The sequence below is a fragment of the Homalodisca vitripennis genome, chromosome 3 (assembly GCF_021130785.1).
Source record: "Homalodisca vitripennis isolate AUS2020 chromosome 3, UT_GWSS_2.1, whole genome shotgun sequence".
NCBI classification, from domain to species: domain Eukaryota; kingdom Metazoa; phylum Arthropoda; class Insecta; order Hemiptera; family Cicadellidae; genus Homalodisca; species Homalodisca vitripennis.
The window spans coordinates 132,438,244-132,462,351 of record NC_060209.1 but is presented as its reverse complement, the minus strand read 5'-3'; the positions used below and the strand labels follow the sequence as shown (position 1 = coordinate 132,462,351).

The 24,108-nt window shown below is 32.8% G+C and overlaps 3 protein-coding genes across 3 annotated transcripts; 2 read left to right on the top strand and 1 right to left on the bottom strand.

Annotated features, from left to right (window-relative positions):
* Positions 1–1,304: 1,304 nt before the first annotated feature.
* Positions 1,305–2,431, bottom strand: LOC124357523 (ubiquitin-conjugating enzyme E2 Z-like). Its single transcript, XM_046809402.1, has one exon. It carries the CDS (start codon positions 2,300–2,302, stop codon positions 1,505–1,507), a length of 798 nt encoding a protein of 265 aa, XP_046665358.1. The 5' UTR covers positions 2,303–2,431; the 3' UTR covers positions 1,305–1,504.
* A 2,573-nt stretch (positions 2,432–5,004) lies between these two features.
* On the top strand, positions 5,005–10,372 carry LOC124357521 (zinc finger protein 593 homolog). Its single transcript, XM_046809401.1, has 3 exons — positions 5,005–5,214; positions 8,151–8,251; positions 10,168–10,372. Exons 1-3 carry the CDS (start codon positions 5,119–5,121, stop codon positions 10,370–10,372), a joined length of 402 nt encoding a protein of 133 aa, XP_046665357.1. The 5' UTR covers positions 5,005–5,118.
* Positions 10,373–10,405: 33 nt separating this feature from the next.
* Positions 10,406–11,921, top strand: LOC124357520 (serine--tRNA synthetase-like protein Slimp). Its single transcript, XM_046809400.1, has one exon. It carries the CDS (start codon positions 10,406–10,408, stop codon positions 11,777–11,779), a length of 1,374 nt encoding a protein of 457 aa, XP_046665356.1. The 3' UTR covers positions 11,780–11,921.
* Positions 11,922–24,108: the final 12,187 nt, after the last annotated feature.

Below are 24,108 nucleotides of genomic sequence, written 5' to 3'. Positions count from 1 at the left end.
GCTTCAACTCAGTTCAAACCAAGGATCTGGTGGAGATATATGTGGATGACACTTTCATTGGCTTCTCTTATAGAGACACTGATCCCAATGAATTTTTGTCCCACATAAACAGCATTTCTCCCTCCATTCACCATGGAAATAGAAGTCCACAACAACCTCCCCTTTCTGGATATGTGTGTGTAGTAAGACAACAGTTTATCATAAGAAAACACACACAGGCCAATATCTAAATTTTCAATCGAACCATCTAAAGTATATCAAAGATGCAGTTGCATACTCTTTTTTTGACAGAGCAAACAGCTTGTACTCAGTCAAAGATGGTTTAAAAGAAGAAATAAAAAATTGTTGAATCAAATCTTATAAAAAATTAGTAACCTTAGTTGGTTATGAGTTAGTTCAAAAGAAATAACAGAAAAACATTTTGAGTAAAAATTAAACAAAGAAAAATTTATGAACATGTCAGTCCCTTAAGTGCTGGTATTAATGGAGAAAATCAGAGGAACTGGCAGAAAATATAATATTAGAACACAAACATTCTTAGGCAGTCTCATAAAAACTTGAACCAAAAAATAGCACACAGGACTCAATAAACTCTGTTTACAGTATATATAATATGTTCTTATAATAAGGAATACATAACAAGAAAAAAGGCCACTAAATGTGAGAATTAAAGAACATAAATAAATACGATAAAGGGCTAGTGGAAAAGTCTGCTGGTAAAAATCACGAGATGAAGCCAACATAATACATCGGGAAGAGAATTTCTTTAAACACAAATTTATTGAGACTCCATACATAAAAATTACCAGGCCAACTGCTAAATCAACCTTTGGTTGAGGTTAGGCTAATTTGGGTACCATTATTAAAGATCTAAAAAGATTTTAACGATAAAACAAACCTCAACTAACAAAATTCATACACACACCATGACATTAAGGTCTAGAGCCAAAACAGGACCGGAGGAGGCTGCCTTTTCCCTCCCCCCTGACCTTCTTGTCTCATTGTTTGAGATGACACACCGCGACACCACAGGAAATACTGGCATTGATTTTCTTATTTTCTATTTTTTGTTTTGATTTATGTTGACTTTCTGATAACTTTACTGCTTATTTATTTAAGAGGTACTCCAATCTGAAAAGAATAATTTTACAAGAGTCAATGGACTTATCACATAAGGTAAATAAATGCGCACTTACAAATAGTGATATTGTGGGAATTACGGAAAGTGAACTGAAATATTATACATAACTGCTGCTAATTAACTAAATGGATGTTTGTTATTTAAAAAAGAGAACAACACTAAGCTTGTTTTAAATGATCCAAATTTATTTTACTTCCAAATTTAACTAAAAAAGAAAGCTTAAAATATTTGTTTCTTAACTATTTATAGATTGAGAAGTAATAATTTAACCTGGAATATGTCAACTGTTTAACCATTATTAACTGTTTCAATGCACTATATTAATAATACAAAAGCTTTTAATTCATCACTAGAATGTGACACTTAATCAGTAGACTGTGGTGAGGAGGAAGATGAATTATTTTGCGAGCATGATGAAAGTTTTAGTCTTAAGTAGATTGTTTTTAGGCGCTGCAGAAGAACTTTGTATTGGTAATGGCCTCTTCTCTCTCCAAAAGGATCTTGCATTTCCTTACCATTAAGAGTAATCTTGCTTAGAGCCAAGTTTTCATAAAAGTCGTATAGTTGCAAAAAACTAGTCTGCATGGCCTCTTTTAGCTGATTTGGCAAATGTATCCCATAGTCGTTATCTAACATTCCTATCACAGCAACTCGTAGTGTTTCATGTTGTATGATCTCATTGTAGCGGTTAGCGTCACCTGACACCCTCTCCTTCTCGAAACCGGGTTCATTATGGTAAGGCTTCTCAGTAAGTAGACTTTGGATGGAGATGAGCAGGCTGGATAAAGTCAGAGCAGGGCTCCATTCCGGCCCATTCCAAGTTCCCAAGATGCTGAGGCAGACCTTCCCACTATTGTACAGGTTAGGGTTGAATCGGACTGTGTTCCCACCTGTTGTCATTAACACCACCTTAGGCGATGAGATCGGGTAATCTGGGGGAAAACGTACGATGAAGTAGAAGAATCCTCCTTCGTACGGCGTACTGTAGGGCCCTGTGATGAGGGCGTGGACAAGTGTCAAGTCTTCCTCGTCGGGCACAACTAGAATACCTGGCGGAGGTTCAGTGTAGATAGACATCATGTCTCTTTTAATTCTAAGTAAACTCGACGTTGAAAGCTGCAACTCGTTTTGCGTTACAGGGTGCAAAGGATTCCAAGCCATGTTGAATTTCTCAGGATATGCACTATTACATAATAATAATAATAGGTTTAAATAATAAAAATTTTATGTTTAGTGTTCTATTGTTCAAGAGTTGATCTAATGCTGAGACGTTATGACAGTTTGGCAATAACAAGACAGCATTGCCAATATCGACTACAGAAATTGCTCACATCTGAGCTTTAAATCACCTGCATGCTACCAACATTGAAAATGCGACTCTGCAACAATAACCTAAAGTGTATTACAATTAAAACTACCATTTTACACTATTGAGTTACACTGAATATACGCTATTCTCTCGTTTTATTGCAAACTATGTAAATAGTACATTAATCACGATTAATATACAGTAACATTTTCTTAACCAGCAAATATTAAAGACTGATTGCTCCATATAAATTAGTATGCAAGTTTTTAAATAGTTATTATCTGACATTATTATCTTTAAAATGAGCTGGATAAAGAATAAATGTATAGTGTTTTTGTACTATAAAAACGGGTTGAACATTTGAAACATTGAATCGTATGGTTACATACTGTATTAATATTAATTGCGTAAACTGTAAATTATTGTTCTTAAACTTGTAATTAATTGTTAATAGACCTATCAAGATTGTATACATTCTGATATCTTGATTTTCATAGTTAGTACATCGCGGCTTCTAAGGGTTAAAATTTGTTATATCTAATACCACCCTTTATAAAATGTTATAGCCTATTAAGAGCCTTGGTTGTTTATCACTCCGTTGGGTGTAATAATGGCTAATTAAGTAGTATGAATTTAAGTAGTATCACATTGTCACATATGCATGCTCAGAATTAAAACTGGCTACGTATGGAGAACGCATGATGGTTCAGATTATAACATTCTAAAACGGAAATGTTGAACGAAATGGTATAAGAACGTTACTGGCTGAGCCTTAGCGAACCCTATTACTTGAGTGGCTGAAAAATCTTATTTCTATCTGTCAGTCTGTCTACACGATATCTCAAAAACGATTTAACCCTTAAGACTTTAAAATTTTTATGAAGCTTCATCTATACAGTGTGAGTTAAAAGTATGGATATACTAGTTTTTGATGGATAAAGATGGAGGGATGGAACTCGGGACACCTTTCTAGGAAATAGAAGTGATCTGTTTAGTCACTGTTACAACTTTGCCCATTTCTCTAAAATGGAATTTGGGGGGGGGGCGGCTATTTAATCTTTACATTTTGAATTTTGCACATTTTCATTTCGACACAGACGAGAATGAGTTCAACCTGATGCATGCCCAACCACGGAATTTGGATGTAAAACTTCCGAAACGATGTAAAGAATATTTAGCTTCTTCATCGCCGACTTTTTTGGATTTCTTCAGACGAACTTGACCAGACTCTTTGGATTAAGTCTGTTACAGCGTCATATTTCAGACGCTGCACTAAGGGGAAGGTGAACTGGAGCTGAACTCAACATTCACATGAAATTTGGCTGAACACCGTTGAAACATATCACTCAGTATGCCGACACAATTTCTCTTTTGTTTGCCGGGAGATGTAAAATTTTCGTCTCTGTGTGTTGGAACGTATTTCTATCCGCAGGACATCTAAAAAATCAAACTACCTATACATATTTGAAATGTTATCTGCACTCTTAACGAAGCCTGTTAAGTGACGCGTGGTGTGGCGTAGTCTTACTTTGTACAATTATAGCTATGCTTTACTGATTATTACAATTATCTGCTAACCAAATTCTAGGTTAAAAAATATTAATTTCCTTGAACTTCTGCAAATCTTTTTTCTTTTTTTTAAATCTCATTTAAGCCTAGCGTCAGCTACGCCGGCTTCGAAGTGCACTGGTTTTTAAAGTACAAAATACATGATTGGACCTCCCTGGGATTTGAACCTGTGATCTCTCGGTTAGACAGCCAAGACTATAACCATTAGTCTACGGAGAAGGACTAAAAAATCTCTTTAAAGCGTTATCGGGTTGCCTCTAGAGGTAAATAAATACTAAGTTCTTTGTACGAGGTATGATGCCATGATAATGCATCATTACGCCAATGATAATAAGAGAAATTGGTTTTATGATGTCTCTTACTTAAATCAAACCGATTTTTCAAGAATCGAAATCGGATTTGATATTCGAAAATTTGGATTCGACCATCACTAAGCTATTTCCTAAAACAATATACTATTCATTTTTACAACAATATCCGTACCAAATACTCTTAATTTTATTTATAACAGCAAAACATATACCTAATAGACAAAAAAAAAAAAAAAAAAAAAAAAAAAAAAAAAAAAAAAAAAAAAAAAAAAAAAAAAAAAAAAAAAAAACAGTAAAAATTCACCATTATACCAAATTGTGTAGCAAAAACTTTAAACACAATTAGAAACCACTCAACAAAACTGGTTTTTATGACACATTTAAGGTATAAATAATAGTTTCTCAAACAAATATTAAAACGATTTCAAATTTTTACATTAAAAATATTCTTATTATTTTAAACCTTTAACTATTTCCTTGGCAACATGTAATAAGAGTATAGTAAAAGTTAGGATGATGTACCTAAATGGGTACATGCTTAACTGGGTAAGAGTTAACCAGTTATTGTACTAGCTGGTTTAAAATAGACTGCGTGGAATTGTTCCAAGCCTTTTGCCAAAAATTAATTTGGCAATAAAATTGAAAAAAAAAAAAAAAATACATACTGCGACTTGGCTTCTGCTATGTAATGTAGTACGTCCACATTGTGTTTGTGTTAGTATTTTTGCTGGTTGTTGTAGTTTTAGGCTATTGTTTAATTATTTCATAACTTAAATCGAATTATTATAATGCCAAACGGACCCTATAGAAAAAAGAGATTTCACAGAGGAGACCCTCTAAAGAAGAAGTTCAAGACTAAACGTAAAACTAAGGATCTTGATGAGGTTTGTGCTGATTAAGGTTATGTGGTAGGTAAGGTTAGCACATGGTCAGTGTAGCAGTATAAAATTGAGTTTCAAAATCGTAATTAGTTTGGTTAGTTAGGTATACATCAGATGTATTTTATGTACTGACAAACTCACTCCTTCGTTAAAAATAGGTTTAAACTATATTTCCATTTAATGTTATCAGGTACTAATCAGAAAATTATTAATCATCTGAGTGGCATTATGGATATTTCTAAACTTACAAATGCAGAATAATTTATTAAAACAATATAAAACCTGATTATCTACTAGCTGTTACCCGCGGCTTCACACGAAATCTTTAGAACCAGAGTCCTTATATTACTTAGTAAAAGCAATTATGATGTAATACAATGGGAGTCCTATAAAAAGTTTAAAACGTTAGTAGGCATACATCAGGTAGATATTATTTAAGTTCATGGTAATTAGTGTCAGAGTTTAACTTAATTATTATATCATGTTTGGCACGTGTAGGAGCATTTCTGGTTCTAATTAATTATATACATAACGTCACAGCTGAATCTACCTTGTCATCCCGATCAAGAAAACACAAATCTCGGATCACACAGGTCTCGAAAACTTACTTCGGTCAAAAAGCGTATATTTCCAGCCCTTATATATTTCAGGTCTAAGATATTTCCAGTACCATAGTAAGTTAGAGTTTGGCTTGTTGTTCTGACGAAGAAAAAAAAATATATATATACATATTTACGTAGGACCGAGATGCCTATTCGGTTTAAAAGTGCCTACTTAAGTGCATTTAAATTCACGGTACTTTGGGATTATACCGACCACACCAGTATGAAGAACACAAAAATATAACTTTATAGAAACAAACATGATAGAACGAAAAAAACAACTCTTTAATTACAAAATTAATTACAAACTTACAAGCATTTCCAGGTATTGTAATCGGTATTGTTGTCGCTGTTATCTTTCTCGAGAATCCCGATTACGGCAGGCCGCGCGGCATCACATGATTATTTAAGTTTTTTGCACGGTACATACTTGCCTTTCCATTACAATTCAATTTATATTTCTGATCAGCCCCTCTATAATTTGATATTTTACTGATAGGTACTATCTCAAGGGATGTTTTTCTTTCGTTGACATCAGCGCGGCTGCCGAAGCAGCCAGCTTCGGTGGCCGGAGGCACTCGCATTTTGGGTGGCGGAGTGTGATTAAGACTAAAAACAAGTTTTGAGTGTTTTTTTTCAATAAAGAGTTTAGTTTTTGTAGAATTTTTGTGTTTGGAGAAATGTAGGGGTAAAACACGGAAGTACAACAAGCGACGCACCAGCTGAACGGGTGGCGAGACTCTGAAATCATGTTATCTACTAGACCGCTCGACTTTGACCTCTGTCTGAGGATGGGGAGGGGTTTGCGATGAGACAATTCCTTTTTTATATTGACGAAATATTGTTCTACACTAATCTAGTAATCAGTAGAAGAAAAATGTTAAATAACGATTCATGTCTGGGTGTGGTCGGTATAATCCCAAAGTACCAAATTCACTTACCTACTATGTCACAGTTTAGCTTACCATATTGCCTCGATCAAAATACTATATACGTTCGATTATCTAGTTCTCGGAAATCTATTTTGGTCAAAATCGTGTTGACATAGTTGAGTTTGCCTTGTAAATACACACATAAGTAGGACGGAAAAGCCTATTACGACGTTGGGGGAAGTCCTACCTCCTCACTATGTACTTTCGGTATAAGAGGGAAATCCTTATTAAGGTTTTGCAACGTTCCAAAATAATCGTTATTAAAGTTTTGCTTTACACTTTACAATTTTTTTGGACGTAGTCAGGGAAAGAATGAATCGTTGAGGCATGTTAGTATTCATTTCTCTGTTTTTCCATAAGCCATTGTTAAAATGTAATATAATGTCAAGGAAGCCCACCAGTTTAAAGTAACTTATGTGAAAACATTCATAACTTTGTTCATTAAGGTTAATTTTATAACAGTAGGCTATTTAATGCATTAGATGATTTTAATTCGTCACTGGCGCAATCTGGAGAAAAATTTCTATATTAATGTTTTATTTACTATCTGCATTACACTACCGATCAAGCACTGTTTACTTATTATTGATAAAATTTAAATGTAAACAGATGTTTCAGAAAGTGTGTCGAACTATAGCTGTCAACAGCTGTTTAGTGCTAGTTTAATTTGAATTATGAAACATAAAAACTACAATTTTTTCTGAATTCCAAAATATTTCAGGTAACCTTTCTTAACTTTTTCTTCATAAAAAGCTTCCTCGGATTTCAATGGACATTTTTCAAAAGAATTAATCGAACTGGTTCAGCCTTTATCAAGATTTGCGCTTAGCAACACATTTTGCGATGCATTTTTATATAAAACTCTTCACAATACTACTCAAAGTGAGAGTTTGTAATATATTGTCTAAAAAAGAACTTATTACAATTCACATCTTAGGTTGTATATCTATGTGTTTCCAATAAACTGAACTATCCAAATAAGTATTGGTTTCCATAAACCTCATCACTTGATTTTAGCAACTTATAAAGTAGTTATACACAGGTGGCAAAGCTGTAAGAATTATTAAAATCTACGTATATTTCCAAGTATTATATTGAAGAGCATTTTCATTTTACGAGAATGAAACTGAAAAAGCAGCTCTCTCCAAAAAGTTGGTTTTTTTGTTAAAAATCTAAACGTTTTCTTTAGACGTATGAAAAATTGGTTGCCTAGCAACTGCATACGTGTTTCTCTATAATGGCAAAAATCTCAAATCTTGTAATTTTTACACCAGTACATGTGAGTACTGACAGTTTATTCTAATTTTTCTAATTATTAAAAAAAAGAAAGTAGTCCCTTAAGTGTCTATTCGTTTTACACAGCTTTCCTTTCTTATTAATACAAGTATCTGTTGCTTTGTTGTAGATTGATCGAGATCTCAAAGTAGAATGTGCTGAAAAATTGCTGAACCAAGAAATAGATGTAGATAAACCTGGAAATGCACAGTTTTACTGTCTTCATTGTGCGTAAGTAACTGAATTAATGTAATCTTCTTAATAAGATAAATAACTAAGTGGCAAATTATGTATCAAATAATACAGTTGTACATCATTATTTTTTAATTTGAAATATTCTGTACTAACTATTACACAGAGCTCCCAATCTCATCATCTCGAATCTGATAGCGAATCGATTTACATCTTTTTTAAATGTTGTATAACCTATAAAAGGTTAAAATTATGGGTGTTTGGACAATGTATAGGCAACTAAAACTTCAACTTCAATTGTTAAAACGTGACCTAATCACAATATTTTTATTTACTTTACTAATTTCATATATAAAGTCAAAAAATCTTTATTCGTTTTAGTTACAATGATGTAACATTTGAATAGTGTCAGTTTAAACTACTAGCTAAAAACTAATATAAAACTACCTGATTTGCAAATCAAAATATTTATCTAATGAATATAAAGCCTTGCCTATCAAGTATGCCTTAAGCTTTCTTTTAAATATTTTATGTTTTGTTTCTTGTTTGATAGCAAGTGGAAAGGATTTAAGAAATTTGGATCCAATGTATGTTGGTTTTTTTGTGTAAAAATTTAGCCTATGGTGAGGTATTAAAATATCATTTTTATTACGTATATATACAAATGAATTACATTGGTCATACCAGTATTTAAGTTTTTAATTTTAGAACATATAATTGTATCCATTATATATTGACCGTAGACAGTTAAAATTTTGAATTCCTTAAAATATTCTTTCACAGAATCATTTATTTTTAGTCTTAACATAATTCTCACAAATTTTTTCTGTATCCGGAGAATTTCATCAAGATTTGATTTTTTCGTAGCACCATACAAACAGAGGCCATATGCAATATAAGAGTGTATATAAGAGAAATAGATTGTCCTCAATGTATCAGTGCTACAGATAATAGACATCTTCTGTGGTGTTACTGCTGGTCTTACCTCTAAATTGGGTTCTATATGTTATAAAAATTCCTATATGTGTATCAACATATTAATAATAAATCAAAAGTAAATATTTCTGACCTCGTAATACACAAGTTAAAATGAATTAAATTCAGCTACTGTTGCTGATTCGATTGAAACAATCTTAGGAGTTTTCATCTTGATCGTAGGATAGAATGAAAGTCAAAAATAACCATTACGAACTTGTCACTTCTAAATCAAATGTTCATATTTGAGTTTTTCAATTTGGAAAACAAAGACATTTATATTTATATTGATTAATAAAGTTTCCACTAAAAGTATATTCTTGTCAAAGGATTCTATTATTACAAAGTATCGAGGAAAAAGCTCTGAATGCATGACTACCTCCCCTATTTCTGTAATACTAGACATTGGATGCTTGGGTTGTAGTAATTAAACTGTTATTTAATGCTTTTAGACCTGTGATATGTATGAGTATAGAAAATTAATTTCTTGCAATAAGACTAGTATTAAAATTGCAGTTGGCCAGTATAGAACTTTCAGAAGTCAGATAGATCAGTGCTTTTAAGTTTCAAAATACCAAGTCCTATGAACTGTAATGGAAGTCTACAAGAATGTTTGTGGTCGGTGAGCCATAGGCTTTTGAATTGCAACTACTGTTTCAGTTTGTATCCACATTTATGGAGGCTTTGGAACCGTAAAACTAACACATATATGTAACAAATATGTTTCTTTTGAAGTTAATAATTAATAATTTGGAATCTCCTGTATTATTTATAAATCCAGCAGTAATGTTGTGCAACAAACAATAAGTCAAATCATATATGTATCACAAAATGTTAATATGAATAAGAGATTTATATTTGTATACTTTTAAGCAGGAATCCATAGCCAATGCATATGATGCACTTTTAATGACATGCAAACATTTGCACTAAACATTTTATAAGACAATTTTAATTTGTTTTTGTATTTTTTGTTTCAGGAGGTATTTTATTGATGACCATTCCATGAAAGAACATTTTAGAACTAAAGTTCACAAACGCCGCTTAAAAGCTTTGGAGATAGAACCCTACACTATAGAGGACTCCGAGCGAGCAGCTGGTCAAGGAAGTTTCATTCAGCCAAAAAAGAGAAAAATAGAAACACAACCAACAAAAGGGGGTGAAGAAATGACAGTAGATCAATAACAATTGCTATATTGACATAAAACCAAATCAGGAATGGCCTGCCACTTACTAAGAAAGCCTTTCTTTCCTAAGCAAACAGCCTTTGGCAATCAGTTTTTCTCCTCTGTAAAAAGTTTTCCAAAATCATCACTTTTAATATCTGGTGAAAGAGCATCGGATACATTTGTTGTGGTTACTCCACATCTGGACTTTGATGAAAGATTTGCTGATTTACCACTGTTAGAAGATAACATCAAGCGGAGGAGACTGGATCTATGTGTTCCTGAAATGAAAGATTCATGGTACTTCTATAAAGACTGGAATGAAAAAAGGTTACAGCTACAAGAAAATCTATCTGGAATAGGAGCAAGGATTAGTGAAGTAATAAAATATGAAGACAGTAAAGATAAGAAGATAGAGATGGAAAATTTACAAAGGCACAAGGATTTGCTACGAGAAGATTTGCAAAATGTTAAGAAGAATGTATGGAGCTTGGAAGACACTGTAATAAGTGACCTACTAAAATTGCCAAATATTTTACATTCTTCAACTCCGGATAATGAAGAGCAATTGTTCATTTTTGACTCTGAAAATATTGAAGAGAAAAATAATCACTTAGAAGTAGGTGTAAAGTTAAACATGCTTGAATTCCGTAACAAACTTACCTACTTTCTCAAAAATAGAGCTACTCTTTTTGAACTTGCTGTGCCAGAACTGTTTTTTAATCATCTTGTAATGAAAGGGTTTATAAGGTTTTCCAATCCTGACTTCGCTAGGAGTGTACTAGCCGAGGGTGTAGGTATTGTTCCAAATAATGACTACTCCCATTTGTACCTACTTGCAAATACTGAAGGTAACAATGATCATTTGTACCTATGTGGAGGGGCTTCACTTTTTCCATTCTGCGGTTACCATGCCAAGCATTCTGTCCCAAAGCAGTCACTACCTTTAAAGTATATATCCTCTGGTCGCCAGTACAGTCCGGATATTGGTTCGTTACCTGGCCTGTATTCTGTGAACCAGTCCACTTCTATCCAGCTGTTTCTGGCAACGCACAGTGAGGATGATATTTACCGCAATTTCATGTGTTGTGTAGAGAACTTGCAAGATGTGTTTAGTATTCTTGGACTAAATTTTAGAATAGTAAATCAACCTCCTTATTTACTTAAAAGTTGGGAAAGTTCACGTGTCAGCATACAAGTGTTTTCCCCTTTTCACAATGTATATGTAGAAGTAGGAAGTGTTAGTTTGATTGGTGATTTTATTAGCAAAAGACTCAGAATGTGTTACAGTGACAAAAAAGTGGAACCTTTCCTCTCAGTTGTGTCTGGAAGTATTAACATACAAACTTTGCTTGCTCTATGTTTGGAACGTTCTCATAACGATTTGTTTGTTCCAAGTGCTTTATCAACATATATGATGAAGTAATTATATTTCCTTACAAAACCAGGTTATGGAGATAGTTATAGGTTAGATTTATTATTTACCATAGTTTTATCTAAGAAGACCTTTTGTTTGTCTATAAAGTTTGTTGAATATGAAACAATACAAGTAATTACATAAACCCATACTTGTTCGTTTAATGTTAATTATTGAAGATTTGAAAGGAAAACGGGATTATGGATATTTACCATATTTATATATGGTTTTGTATCTTACTGTAGCAGATTTACATATTCCTATTATCCTTTCAAATCAAACCCTGTTTGAGTTATCGTAACTCAAGTACTTGTTAGAGTTATTTGCAGGTTTTTTCTCGAACAGAAAAACATGAAAGATTGGAATAGAGTAGATAGTCTGGATAAATTGTGACCAGACCCCTTCATTGTATCTGGATTTTAGAAATAACCTCAAAAAAAAAAAAAAAAAAAAAAAAAAAAAAAAAAAAAAAAAAAAAAAACAGCAAACAACTTGTAAATGTAATAAAAATCACTGAATTCGGTTGTAATTCACTTTAAACCAGTGACGTAACTAAGAGAATAAGAGAAGGAATGACGGGGATGTAACCTCTCCTCCAAAAGCCCTGGACATTTAAAGAAATATGTCTTGAAAAGTTCAAAACAATCAAATGTGTGAAATACAGCAGTGAAATGTTTTTACTTTGAATTAGGCTAATCTAATTTATTACAATTTTATCTTATACCCAAAATGTGGCATGCTTTTCAATCAGATTCATACCCTCCAAACCAAGTCCTTGTTATACCACTGCTTTTAATGGTAATGGAAAAAGAATGGATGAATAAAACCAATATTGTAGTCTAATTTAAATGTTTTCTATAGAGAGAAATTTAACGATATAGTGTTAATCATGGATTTCAGAAACCCTTCTGCTGGTAAATCATAGTTGGCACTAGTTACGAGGATCGTTCAACAAATCCTTAGAAAAAACAATTACTTGGGAAAATTTTTAAAATTGAACATAATTCAACGCTACATATACATTTTTCTAAGTGTATTTTCCATATTTTTAGAGGCATCTAAAAAGTAGGATTTTGGAAGCTCCTCAATATACACATTTTTTTGGACAACTTTACTTCCTCGTTAAACATAAACCCTAATCTGCCAAGCCATTTCTTCCAAGTCTGGAAATAAGAAATAATCACACTGGGGGCCAAATCTGGTGAATATGGTAGATGTTGTAATAATAGGAACTTTACTTTTATGATTTTGGTCATCGCAACTGCACAGGTTTTGATGAAACCCATGCATTGTCTTGATGAAACAGAATATTTTTTTTACGTGAGGACGTTTTTCCTTGATTTTTTTGTTCATCCATACCAATAATTATGTATAATACACTTCTTGTTATTGTTAGTCCCTTTTTCAAGTAATCATTGTAGATGATTCTGCAAGCATCCTAAAAGACCATGGCCTATAACCTTACCGACTTGACCATCTTCGCTTTCTTTAGAGTCTGTTTGCCTTAAAAAATCCACTGTTTTGACTGTTGTTTTGTCTTTGGAATATAGTTATGTTTCCATGTTTCATCAACAATTACAAATCAACACAGAAACTCATCAGGATTGCATTAAAACAGCCTCAGAGTCGACCATACTATTGTGTTTATTCTCCACAGTGAGTAAACGTGACACCCATCTTGGCAATTAATAAATTTTTCACTTCAGAAACTTACGTTTTAGTGTTTTGTTGCTAATAAATTGTTTGAAATATGATTATCTGTTAATACTAATATTTGTTATTTATTTTTAAAATACAATTTCCTATGGGAAAACTAGATTTTAGTGGCTGAATGCTAATGAATTGTTAAAAGTACAATTATGTGTTACAACTGGTTGTTAATAAGTTTTACTATAGCAAATTGTATTTTGAAAATAAATGATAACTATTAGTATTAACAGATAATCATATTTCAAACAATTTATCAATTCCAAGACACTAAACCTAAGTTTCTGACATGAAACTTTTAAAGGATTTGAAACACATTCCTATTTACAGCAAATTTTTAGCTTTAGCCCCATTTTAACAGTGAAGCCTTAGGTGAGCAGCCAGCAATTAAATAGTCGCTCTTTTGATACAAAGCTTTAAAATCCAAACAATCAAAAATATACCCTGATTATCAATTTAAGTGCTGATAACTGGTAATTATACCAGTTGTTGAACATTATTAAATGTTCAACAATGAATATCATGACAAATTAGGCAATGTTTTCTACTGGGTAAGTAACAAAAACAGAATAACTACTTGTATCACATTAAGATCGCTACTGTGTGTGACTCTGCAGAACAAGCTGCAGAGATCACAAATTGCACAATTCATCCAAACTTTATTTTAATTTTCTTTATGTTTGATTGTAAAGCAAACTGAATTCTGTTTGTTACTGTCTTAAGGAATTCCTTCACTCTAGAAATGACAATTAAAGATTGCCTATAAAACGTATATGATTCCGTCACTAAAACAAAAATAAGCAAGTGTTCAGTTATATATTTCTTTTAATAGTTCAAGTTTTTCTAATTGAGTTTATATGTATCTCATATCTTATATTGCTCTTTAGTCTCCTGCCCTAGCATTTTCCTCCCCAATGGATTGGGGCTTTTTTATTCCATTATCATAAAAACTGGTTGCCCTTTTAGCCACTGGAGCTGAAATGTTTGCACAACTCTATTTTCAAAATGCTGGCCTCCATGTATTTGAGCCTATGGCGTAATCCAGAGTGTGGTACCTCCCTTCCAGCACATGTATATATAGTCGTCAGCTGTCCTACTTACTTTCAACACAGGGTCTAAGGTGGTATTATACGTAGAAAATTGTAGCACTACAACATGACATGTGGACTGATGGATATGATGTGAGATTTATAACACACAGTAGCATGTAACGCTACAAGGATGATGTGTTTGCCTTAGTGCGTCCACTTGTCTGAAGAGAGCACTGCTACTAACTCCCCTACCCTGAATGTGAGGAGCTTGTGACATGTATATTGCTAAAAAATTTTATCAGTGCAAAAACCGAGGCCCTGTTACCATTATTAGGTGTAAAAATCCCTGGATGCTTGTTTTCCTTGTAGGAAAAGAATGTTAGTAGAGAAAATTACTTTCCAAACAAGATACTTTGTTTAGACATGGTGCATGCGGAGACGTAAAGCTGCTTTTCATACGCTGAAAAGCCTGTTACAAACAACATACTTGTAGGCATGTTGCCAAAATATCCAAACGATCCAATGTTCATAAGTATGCTGTTTAGCAACTTACACACGATATTTGTACAGTATTACACGAGTAATTTGCACTCCTACATGTTGATATTACGTTATAGTGCTACAAGATACAACATGTAATACCATCTTTAAATGTAAAAATTATATTATTGTATCTTTCTAAAATATTTAGAATTTGGTACAAGAAAGATGGAACACATATATGAAACCTAATTGCAGCATAAATTACTTATGGACTAAGTAAAGTAAAGTAATGTAAAGTAAATTACAATTCAGACACTACCATCACGCTCTATAAACGCTCCCATTGCTGAAACAACTATTGAAAAGCTGCATTACGCAAAAATAAATTGTTGTTACTTTTATACTAATTTATTTGTAACTGTGATTCATAATAATCAATACATTTCTTTTTATAAACAAAAGGCAGGAACAAAACCAAATATATTACAATATTATAAAATTGATTCAGATGTTCATTCATTTCATCTAACAGCAGAGCCACTTTACAAATATCTTTCCCAATATCAATGAAAAAAATATTCAGTACAAATATATGTAACAACTTGATAACAATAATTTACAATAGAATTTTAATAAACTCAACATAAAAGTGCAGTTACGAAGGATGTTTTCTTTATTTGCTCATGATGTGACACAATATACTGTTTCTTTGAGCTTCTGTTTCACAATATACATTCTTCACAAGAAACCCTAAGAATAGCTTTGGTGTCTACTCAAATTGATGCTGCCAGGAAAGATCTACAAATAATTGGGTAAATTCTATTCTTAATTAACCTTTACAGTAAAAATCCATACTCCAGCCTTAATGAATGAAGCTATTTTATTGTTTACTTGACTAAGAAGTTAAATTGAGAACATTTGACCTCAATCATTTCACCACATCAAGTTTCCTCCAACATCTGAAACTGCACATGAATTACCTGAAGAGTATTTGTTAAGAGTTGGTTGTAATAAAATGATCTTGAGTTTTTACCTATAAGAACAATATTAAAACCTTGTGCACTTTTAGACCCTTATTTTTGATCGTAAAGCTATGGAGATGGTTCATTTAAAAAATTTAACTAATGTGCTTCCAAATGTTATTTTAGTCTTTTTTTTTTGTAAATTGTACAAACTCTTTGAATATATTTAAATTTGAGTCCTTTGTCTGAACACCTATACAAATATTGAAAAAAGGTGTTTGGATGTATTAATGATATCTTTAAACGAGACATCACTTCCATAGTTATGTTACTAAATTAACTTGTTAAAATGCATGAGGCTTTCGGGTCAAGATGGCCACAGTATAACTGGTTCTTAAATATAATGTGAATCGGGAAAAAAGGTGGATTCCACAGAATGAGGATGGAAGACAGAAAATGTCAAACAAAAGGGAGATTTTAGAAAAACTGACAACAGTATCAAGCTCCAAACCTTTTGTAAATCTCTACAAGTTGTTTCTAGCTTCTGTAAATCATATTGCTCAATTTCTGTGGATATCAACAAGCCAGTAAAAACAGGTCTGAATTTCTCTACAATTTGTGAACGACAATGTTCTGTTTGGCAGTAATTCTCTAGACTTTTGACAGTGTTAATGATCCTGAAGATTATGAACTGTTTAAAAAATATATGGTGTTTACAAAAAGTGTCTGAAAATCTGGAAGATATATTTTATCAATACGTTTCAACAAATGATCTCAAAAAATAGTCCTCTGGAGACTCTAAACACTTATTTCAGCATTAAGATGATTCTGTATGCATTATGCTTACATTACATACACACATTTAGGAACTGCTGCTGACGATTCACAACATATTGAGGTCATGTGACTAGCATATGTATACTATAATTGACTTGCATCTATATACCAGGGTGTAAGTCCTTCCAGTCATTTTCTTGCATAATAGAAATAAAGGTTTGATACTTTTTGAACTTGACTCGTAGTGTTATTAACTAATATATGGTTGATTGTTCATTGATTACGCACAAAATGTAAATATGCTTATTTTAAATGCGTGAAAAGTATATATTGAATTTTTGTACTGAGAAATTAGAAATACATTACAAAAGGTCATTGTAAAGACAAATATTTTCATTTCACTTGGTAGGTGATCTGTGGTAGTAAGTTCTGTTCCACCTTAAAAATGTACAATATGAATAGTTATAAAATATATGTTTTAATACATTTCCCAACAACAGCTACCCTTACATCCAAATCAGTTATTGATTATTATATAACGGTTTTATGCAATAAGATTTTACTTACTGGGGGCATAGTAACAAATATCTCAGACCGTGATGCACAATATCTTAAATTAAAATATTAAATACATGTAGCAAACATAAAAATAACCAAAAGGTCGTTAAGAAAATTTTCTAGCAATAATTATATTTTCTTTGGATGCCTTCAGGTAGGAATGGCATTTTCTTGAGAAGAATGGTAGGATTCTTACAAAGCTACAGTAGAAACAAAATATGTTTTTCATATTACATTTATTTATTATTTTGACATATGTTTCCCTAAGAAAACAGTTACAGGCAATTGATATAAACCTCTGGATTGGATTACAAGTGATCTTAAAATATGTTAAATATATGAACTAATGGAACTAGAAACAATTTTTAGATCCTCAAAAAGCATAAAATTAAATTCAAATATTTACAAAAAAAGAATTTAACAAAAAATAATAGTATTAAAAAACAGAAAATCAATGAAAGATTATTTATTATAAGCTCTTCAAATAGACTAAAACGTACTTCGAGTGTAATTAGATCTAGAGTTGAGAAACCATCAAAGACCATGACTAATGTAACTTAATAAAGCAGAAATTAATGATAGATTTAAAGTTTGTGAATTGTTCAATAGCTTTTTTGTAAACAGGGTCGATGACAATTAACTCCAAATATTCATAAAACACCAACAAAATTTTTGCCTCAACAGGACATTTATTTCAATATTAGTAGATTCTCATTGAGTCCCTTGACTCACTTGAAAATAAATGTTCCTCAGGGATCGATGACACCAGTAACAGTGATGAAAAACTTGAGAAGCTTTATAATTAACCATTAACTCATTTAATTAATTCCTCTTTAATATTGGGTAATTTCCTAGGAAAATAAAAAATATCAAAAATAATTCCTATTCTTGCGAAAAGTTGCGCCAAAGATGCTTCATGCTACAGACTGGTTTCAATTTTTCCTCCTTTTCAAAAATATTTTAACTAGTTGTTCGTAATCTCTTAAATATTTAGAAACAAATCATTTATTAAATAAAGAAAATCATGGGGTTTTGCCAGGGAGATCCACAATAACTGCTGGAATGGAATTCATTAAAAATATAATAAATTCAATCAATGATGGAAAAAAGTTATTGGCACATTTTTAGACTTGTAACGCGCATTCAACAGTGTCTCTCATAACCAAATTGAAAGAACTGAGAATTACAAAAAAAGACCTTGCTTGGTTTACTTCATACTTGTGCAATAGGAGACAGTATATAGAAATACATTTTACAGAATATAATTTACGCAATAACTATATTCGGAAAGTTACCTCCACTCTGCAAGCAGAATAGCACAGGGTGCCACAAGGATGTATATTGTGCCTTCTACTTTTTATATGTTATTTTTGAGGGATAGCTAAAAGGATCAATGTCAGTAAAATGTGCTTATATGAAGATGACACAAATTTTGTGGCAACATGACAATCACAGGAGAAAATTAAAAAATATCTGCTTTTATAGATTTGGCTAATACCGAAAAATTTCTTAATCATTACAATTTCTTACTGAACTAAAAAAATCAAATTTAATAAGATTCTCATTTAAAAAAGGCAAAATTTTGAAATATCTAACAGTTTGCAATAATTTCATAGATCAGGAAAATATTTCAAAATTTCTGGGACTAATCATAGATGAAAACCTGACTTGGAACCAGTGTCTAGGATATGTAGTAAACAAGATTTCGTCAGGAATTTATGCAATTTGGCACATGTCAGAATTGTGTGATTTGGATGCTCTGAAAAAGTCTACTTTGTATTGATTTATTCAAACCTAGTATATGGAGTATGTATATAAGGCGTGAACGCCATGCAAAATCTGGATAAAATATTCATAAAACCAAAAAAAAACAATAAGAATCATTTTAAACTTTATAGATTAGACTTGGTGAAGCACCTTTTCTTTGAACTTATGACCACTACCATTTATAGTTTATATTTAATAGAAGAAATAAAGTTTGTAACAAAAATATCCAATGAATCCCTACAATCTAAACAAATTTACAATACACGTAACAAAATCATAACTGACACGCACAATCTGAAATTATATGAAATGAAAACAAGCTCTATTGGTAAAAATTCTTATAATCAGCTACCTAAAGAAATAAAAAATATAACTGACAGGAAAAAATATGAAAATACAGTGAAAGATTACTTTACCAATAAGGCAATATACTCTATTGAGGGATGTTTGGAGCCCAGATGACTATGTTATATATAGTATAGTTTAAGCTAGATCGTAACATTCTGATTAAAAAGACATGTAAATTTTAAATTTAGGTACTTTTTAAGATGACTAGTATAGTAATGTCAATATTCATATGCATCTTGTACCATTAATGATGTGTATTAATGGAATAAAGATTATTTTCTCTTCTTGTAAAGGAAACATGATTCGTCATTGTTCACTGATACAAAAAAGTCAGTACCACTACGTTTTGAGATCTACAATCTGATTTCTTCAGGTAAGTAAGTAAACTAACACATAATTGCAAAATAGGTTAAAATAAAAAAACTCATTCCAGAGCATCTACTACCTTTTTTAAAACAGGCTTATAAAATGGAGGTTAAAGTCAGGAATCATAACCACCATGTTGTGTGTCAACTTCAATAACTCTAAGACATGCACTTAATAAAAACACTAATTATTAAAAGTGAACTACAGAATACAGGTCACAATAGGTCTGCATTTGCCGACCAACCACCTATGGCTGACCAGAGGACAATAGTAAGGCAACTGTCACAGCAGAAGCAAGATAGCAACATAAAAAAAGGAGGGGAGAGGAGTGAACCTTTTTTATTATTGGTTCATGCTAGATGAACTTCTCTCTCTCTCTAGTGATTAACATAATAATATAAAGGTATATATTACTTGTAATATTAAATTGCTTCTACAAATAGTGATGAAAATCCTGAATAAATTATTGTTGCCCAAAACCAAATGTATTAGATGGTTTACCTAATACTGTAAGAAGTACTTACCTAATAGCTTCGTTTCGTCCTATTAACAATAACTTAAAAATTTACACAAAGATTTTAATGTCTTGTACATGATCAGTTCTCTGTTCTATCAACATATCTTAACCATTCCTACTAAATCGGTGGGAGAGTCATGATAAGTAATGATGTGCAATCTTTAATGTTAGCTCTTCCGTTTCGACGCACTTTAATTGTACAGTGGAACCTCGATAAGTCGGATTAATCGGGACCGCGGCCGATCCGGGTTAACGAAAATCCGGGTTAGCCGAAGAATTAGGTAAAAATTAATAAAATACGGTATACTTACAGATAAACTCCATTATAATTGTAAAAACATCAAACATATGCACATTTAATTATTATTAATCCTTACAGTACATTTATAACTGTTCATTTCCTGGTAAAAAAGTCAGTCAGCTTTGGTTGTGCCAATGTCGTCTGCCGCTTGCGTGCTTTGCGATCCCGCAGTCTCTTCAACATGAGCAATTCAGCCGGCGATGTTTCTGCCTGCCGCTGCCGCTCGAAATAAACCATTAGTTCGTTTAGTTTGGTCACTGCATCTCCATGACTGCAACTCCTGGATCTTCAATGTCCCCGTCTGCCTCCTCAGCGTCTGATTCATTAGCACCAGGTAAAAACGACGCGATCACTTCCTCGTCAGTAAGTGGCTCATAGCCTCCGTTATTGTCTGCCCCTAACCACAGATTAATGTCAATTTCATCTACTTCAGAGAGGATTTGGGGAAATACGCATCTGTTATTGTTTTCGAGAATCCGGGACAATGACCGCCACTCGGCCGCCGTGTGCCATGAGTCACACACTCACTGTCGTACAGTCCCATCAAATACTGATGCAACATCGATTTACGGATACTATACCACTCAAAAATATGACGTTTTTATTATTGAAATGTTTGTCTGATTTTTCATTTTTTTATTGAAAATCGGTCCGGGTTAGCCGGACTTCCGGATTAACGGGGGCCGACTTATCGGAGTTGTACTGTAATTAAACTGACTCAACTCGTTGACCACAAGTGAGAATATTTGACATGTACTTCTACTACTGTGATAGATTGTTTCAGAACCATCAAAATACAATTCCATTTTTAATATATGAGGGGGTGTATAGTCGAAAATCATGTTCCAAAACAGAAAAATTTAGTTAGCAATGGATTATTATAATAGTTAATGGCCCTAGTAGTTCTGCAGTATCAGTTGGCACCTAAATCTACTACCTTTTTTAAAACAGGCGTATAAAATGGAGGTTAAAGTCTAAACTTACTTGTTCCAGTAGGACATGTGACCAATGACAACAGCATTGTTAGATCGTACAAAGCTTGTTAGGTTACAAAGCTGTGTTTCCTGCAAATTGAATTGTTTTTGTGTCAGTGATTAATACCATGTTTTTATAGTATTCAATACAACTGTTTTAATTGAATTGTTCAATTGTAATATAAACTACATGTTTTGAATAGTAAAATGAACATAACATTATTTTTTATAGTTTTTTTTAAGTAAACCCCAACAATGTAGTAATAAACCATTTCTTTTAATGTGATGCATTTTATTAATCTCTAATCTTAACTTCTGATTCAGTTTTGACAGAATACAAGAGCTTGTATTTAAGGCATAAAATGAAAACTTTTCTGATTTATAATATAATGATCAGTATCTATATATATAAAAATGAATGTTTGTCCTTTATGGAATTGTGAACTATTGGACCGATCATGATGAAAATTTGTACGTATATGTATTTTTCCACGGAGAAGGTTTATAAGCTATGCCCATCCCTTTCCCGATTCAGGATTCCGCCCCACTGGTTACAGAAATACCCATAAGAAATGCATTGCAGCAAACATATGTTAACGTCTTTTCAAATTTTTAATCAGCTGTTCTTTGTAAACATATATTACACTTATAGTTTTAAAGCATAGAGTAAGCTTAAGAGAAACGACAAATTTTGTTTAACCTGTTTTTGCAATCACTGTTAAACATAGACTTTACTATCCAGATAATACAATTCAAATTTGACGTAAAAATTCACCTTTAACTGCAATATTTATTTAATATAAACCATGCTCATGCTTGATCAGAAGAGTAATGCAGATATCATAATTACTATCTTACGTTGGCTACAAATATAAAGAATGTTATAAAATCAACCTTAGTTGTTTTTTTTTGACAGAAGTATGGTTCTCAAAACTCCGTGTGTACATATTCTCTCGATCGAGACAACAAAGCAAGCTCAATCGTGGCATCGGAGATATAACTAATTTAATCTAAAATTTATTATAGTAAAAAAAAAAATTTACTAAGTAATATAAGGACTTCGGTTCTTAAGATTTGCGTGCGAAGCCGTGGGTAACAGCTAGATAGAGGCAGGAATATGGTACATACCTTCATAATACGCCCAAGAGGCTCACGATGGAACGACTATCAATTATCTCAGCAATGTTTAGAATGTGATAGAAAAAGAATAAGTGAATATAGTGTACTGTTTTCAACGGGAAATTGCGTGCGAAGCCGCGGGCAACTTTTGCAAAAAATTATTGAAATGCGCAGCAAAGCGCGCCGGGCCCGCTAGTTTATAATAAAAGATTAAACCAGTAGAATCCAGCTTGATTGTGATCAAAATTAACATATTCCAGATTGATAATAACAAAAACTAACATGTTCCAATTGACTGTGTACTCTACTGACTTTCCCCATTAAGGGCCCCATACACCTGCGAGTCTGGCTCGCGAGCCGGACCCACTGATTATTCACCATACACCTACGTATCTTGCTCGCCCAGTTGCAAACATGAGTTTTTCGAAGAAGGTTGAAGCTGCGGTCATAATGCTAGATGAGCTAGGTGTATTTAAGAAGAAACAGAAGAAAAGGGTAATGTGGTCAAAGAATTGGTTACTAAATAGAAAGAGAATTAGTCACATGTATTTATTGAATTTTGTTAGGAATGATAGTCGCCAAGACTATCAGAAATATTTAAGGAAGTCAGCTGAAAGTTTTAACATGTTATTGGACAAGGTTAAACCGCTTATAACAAAAAAGACACTATACTGCGAAACGCTATATCACCAGAGGAACGCCACACTGCTACTCTCCGTTTTCTGGCTACCGGATGGTCTACATAATAAATGCTATTGGCAAATTTCGATACTCTTCAATAAATGTTGTTAAAAAATCAGGGCTCATAAATAACTTGGAGTCAGCCATGTTAACTCAAAACAAACAAAACACCTTACCCTTTGCGGAACGAGTGGTGCGTAACGTTTGGCCTGCAGTAGTGAAAACGGAATGAACAGATTTTTCAGTGGTGGGGGCACGAGTCCGATCCGTAATGCGCCATACACTGGCGAACTGATACACGAGCCGAGCCGCACGGCAAGCAGTGGCGGATCCGGCTCGGCTCTTTATTGTCCATACACTGACGGATTTGGTCCATTTCTAGGCGAGTCGAGCCAGGCTCGCGAGCCAGACTCGCAGGTGTATGGGGCCCTTTATTCTGTTTGTTCAGATCCTAGCACAGGCTCATGATCATTATCCAGTGGCCCATGAGGTCGGACAGAATAAGGCCAAAAAGGTGAATGCCCTCTCCTAAAAAAATCTTAAAATTATTGGAAAACTTCAAATCACCCACACAGTATCTATAATAAAAACCTTTATATGTCTCTTATCTTGATTGCCCATATCTGATTTATGTGTGGACATTTGATCAAAATATGTTATAGAACAATTATGTAAACCAATTATTTGTAACTTCCAGTATATTAGAAGCTAATCACTAAAGGATTATCAAATTTTGTTTAAATATTT

Bases quoted from the DNA above. Each gene is read 5' to 3' on its own strand.
- LOC124357523 (XM_046809402.1), bottom strand. From the start codon at position 2,302: ATGGCTTGGAATCCTTTGCACCCTGTAACGCAAAACGAGTTGCAGCTT.
- LOC124357520 (XM_046809400.1), top strand. From the start codon at position 10,406: ATGGCCTGCCACTTACTAAGAAAGCCTTTCTTTCCTAAGCAAACAGCC.
- LOC124357521 (XM_046809401.1), top strand. From the start codon at position 5,119: ATGCCAAACGGACCCTATAGAAAAAAGAGATTTCACAGAGGAGACCCT. The intron at 5,215-8,150 runs GTTTGTGCTGAT...GCTTTGTTGTAG, and splicing joins AAACTAAGGATCTTGATGAG to ATTGATCGAGATCTCAAAGT. The intron at 8,252-10,167 runs GTAAGTAACTGA...TTTTTGTTTCAG, and splicing joins TTTTACTGTCTTCATTGTGC to GAGGTATTTTATTGATGACC.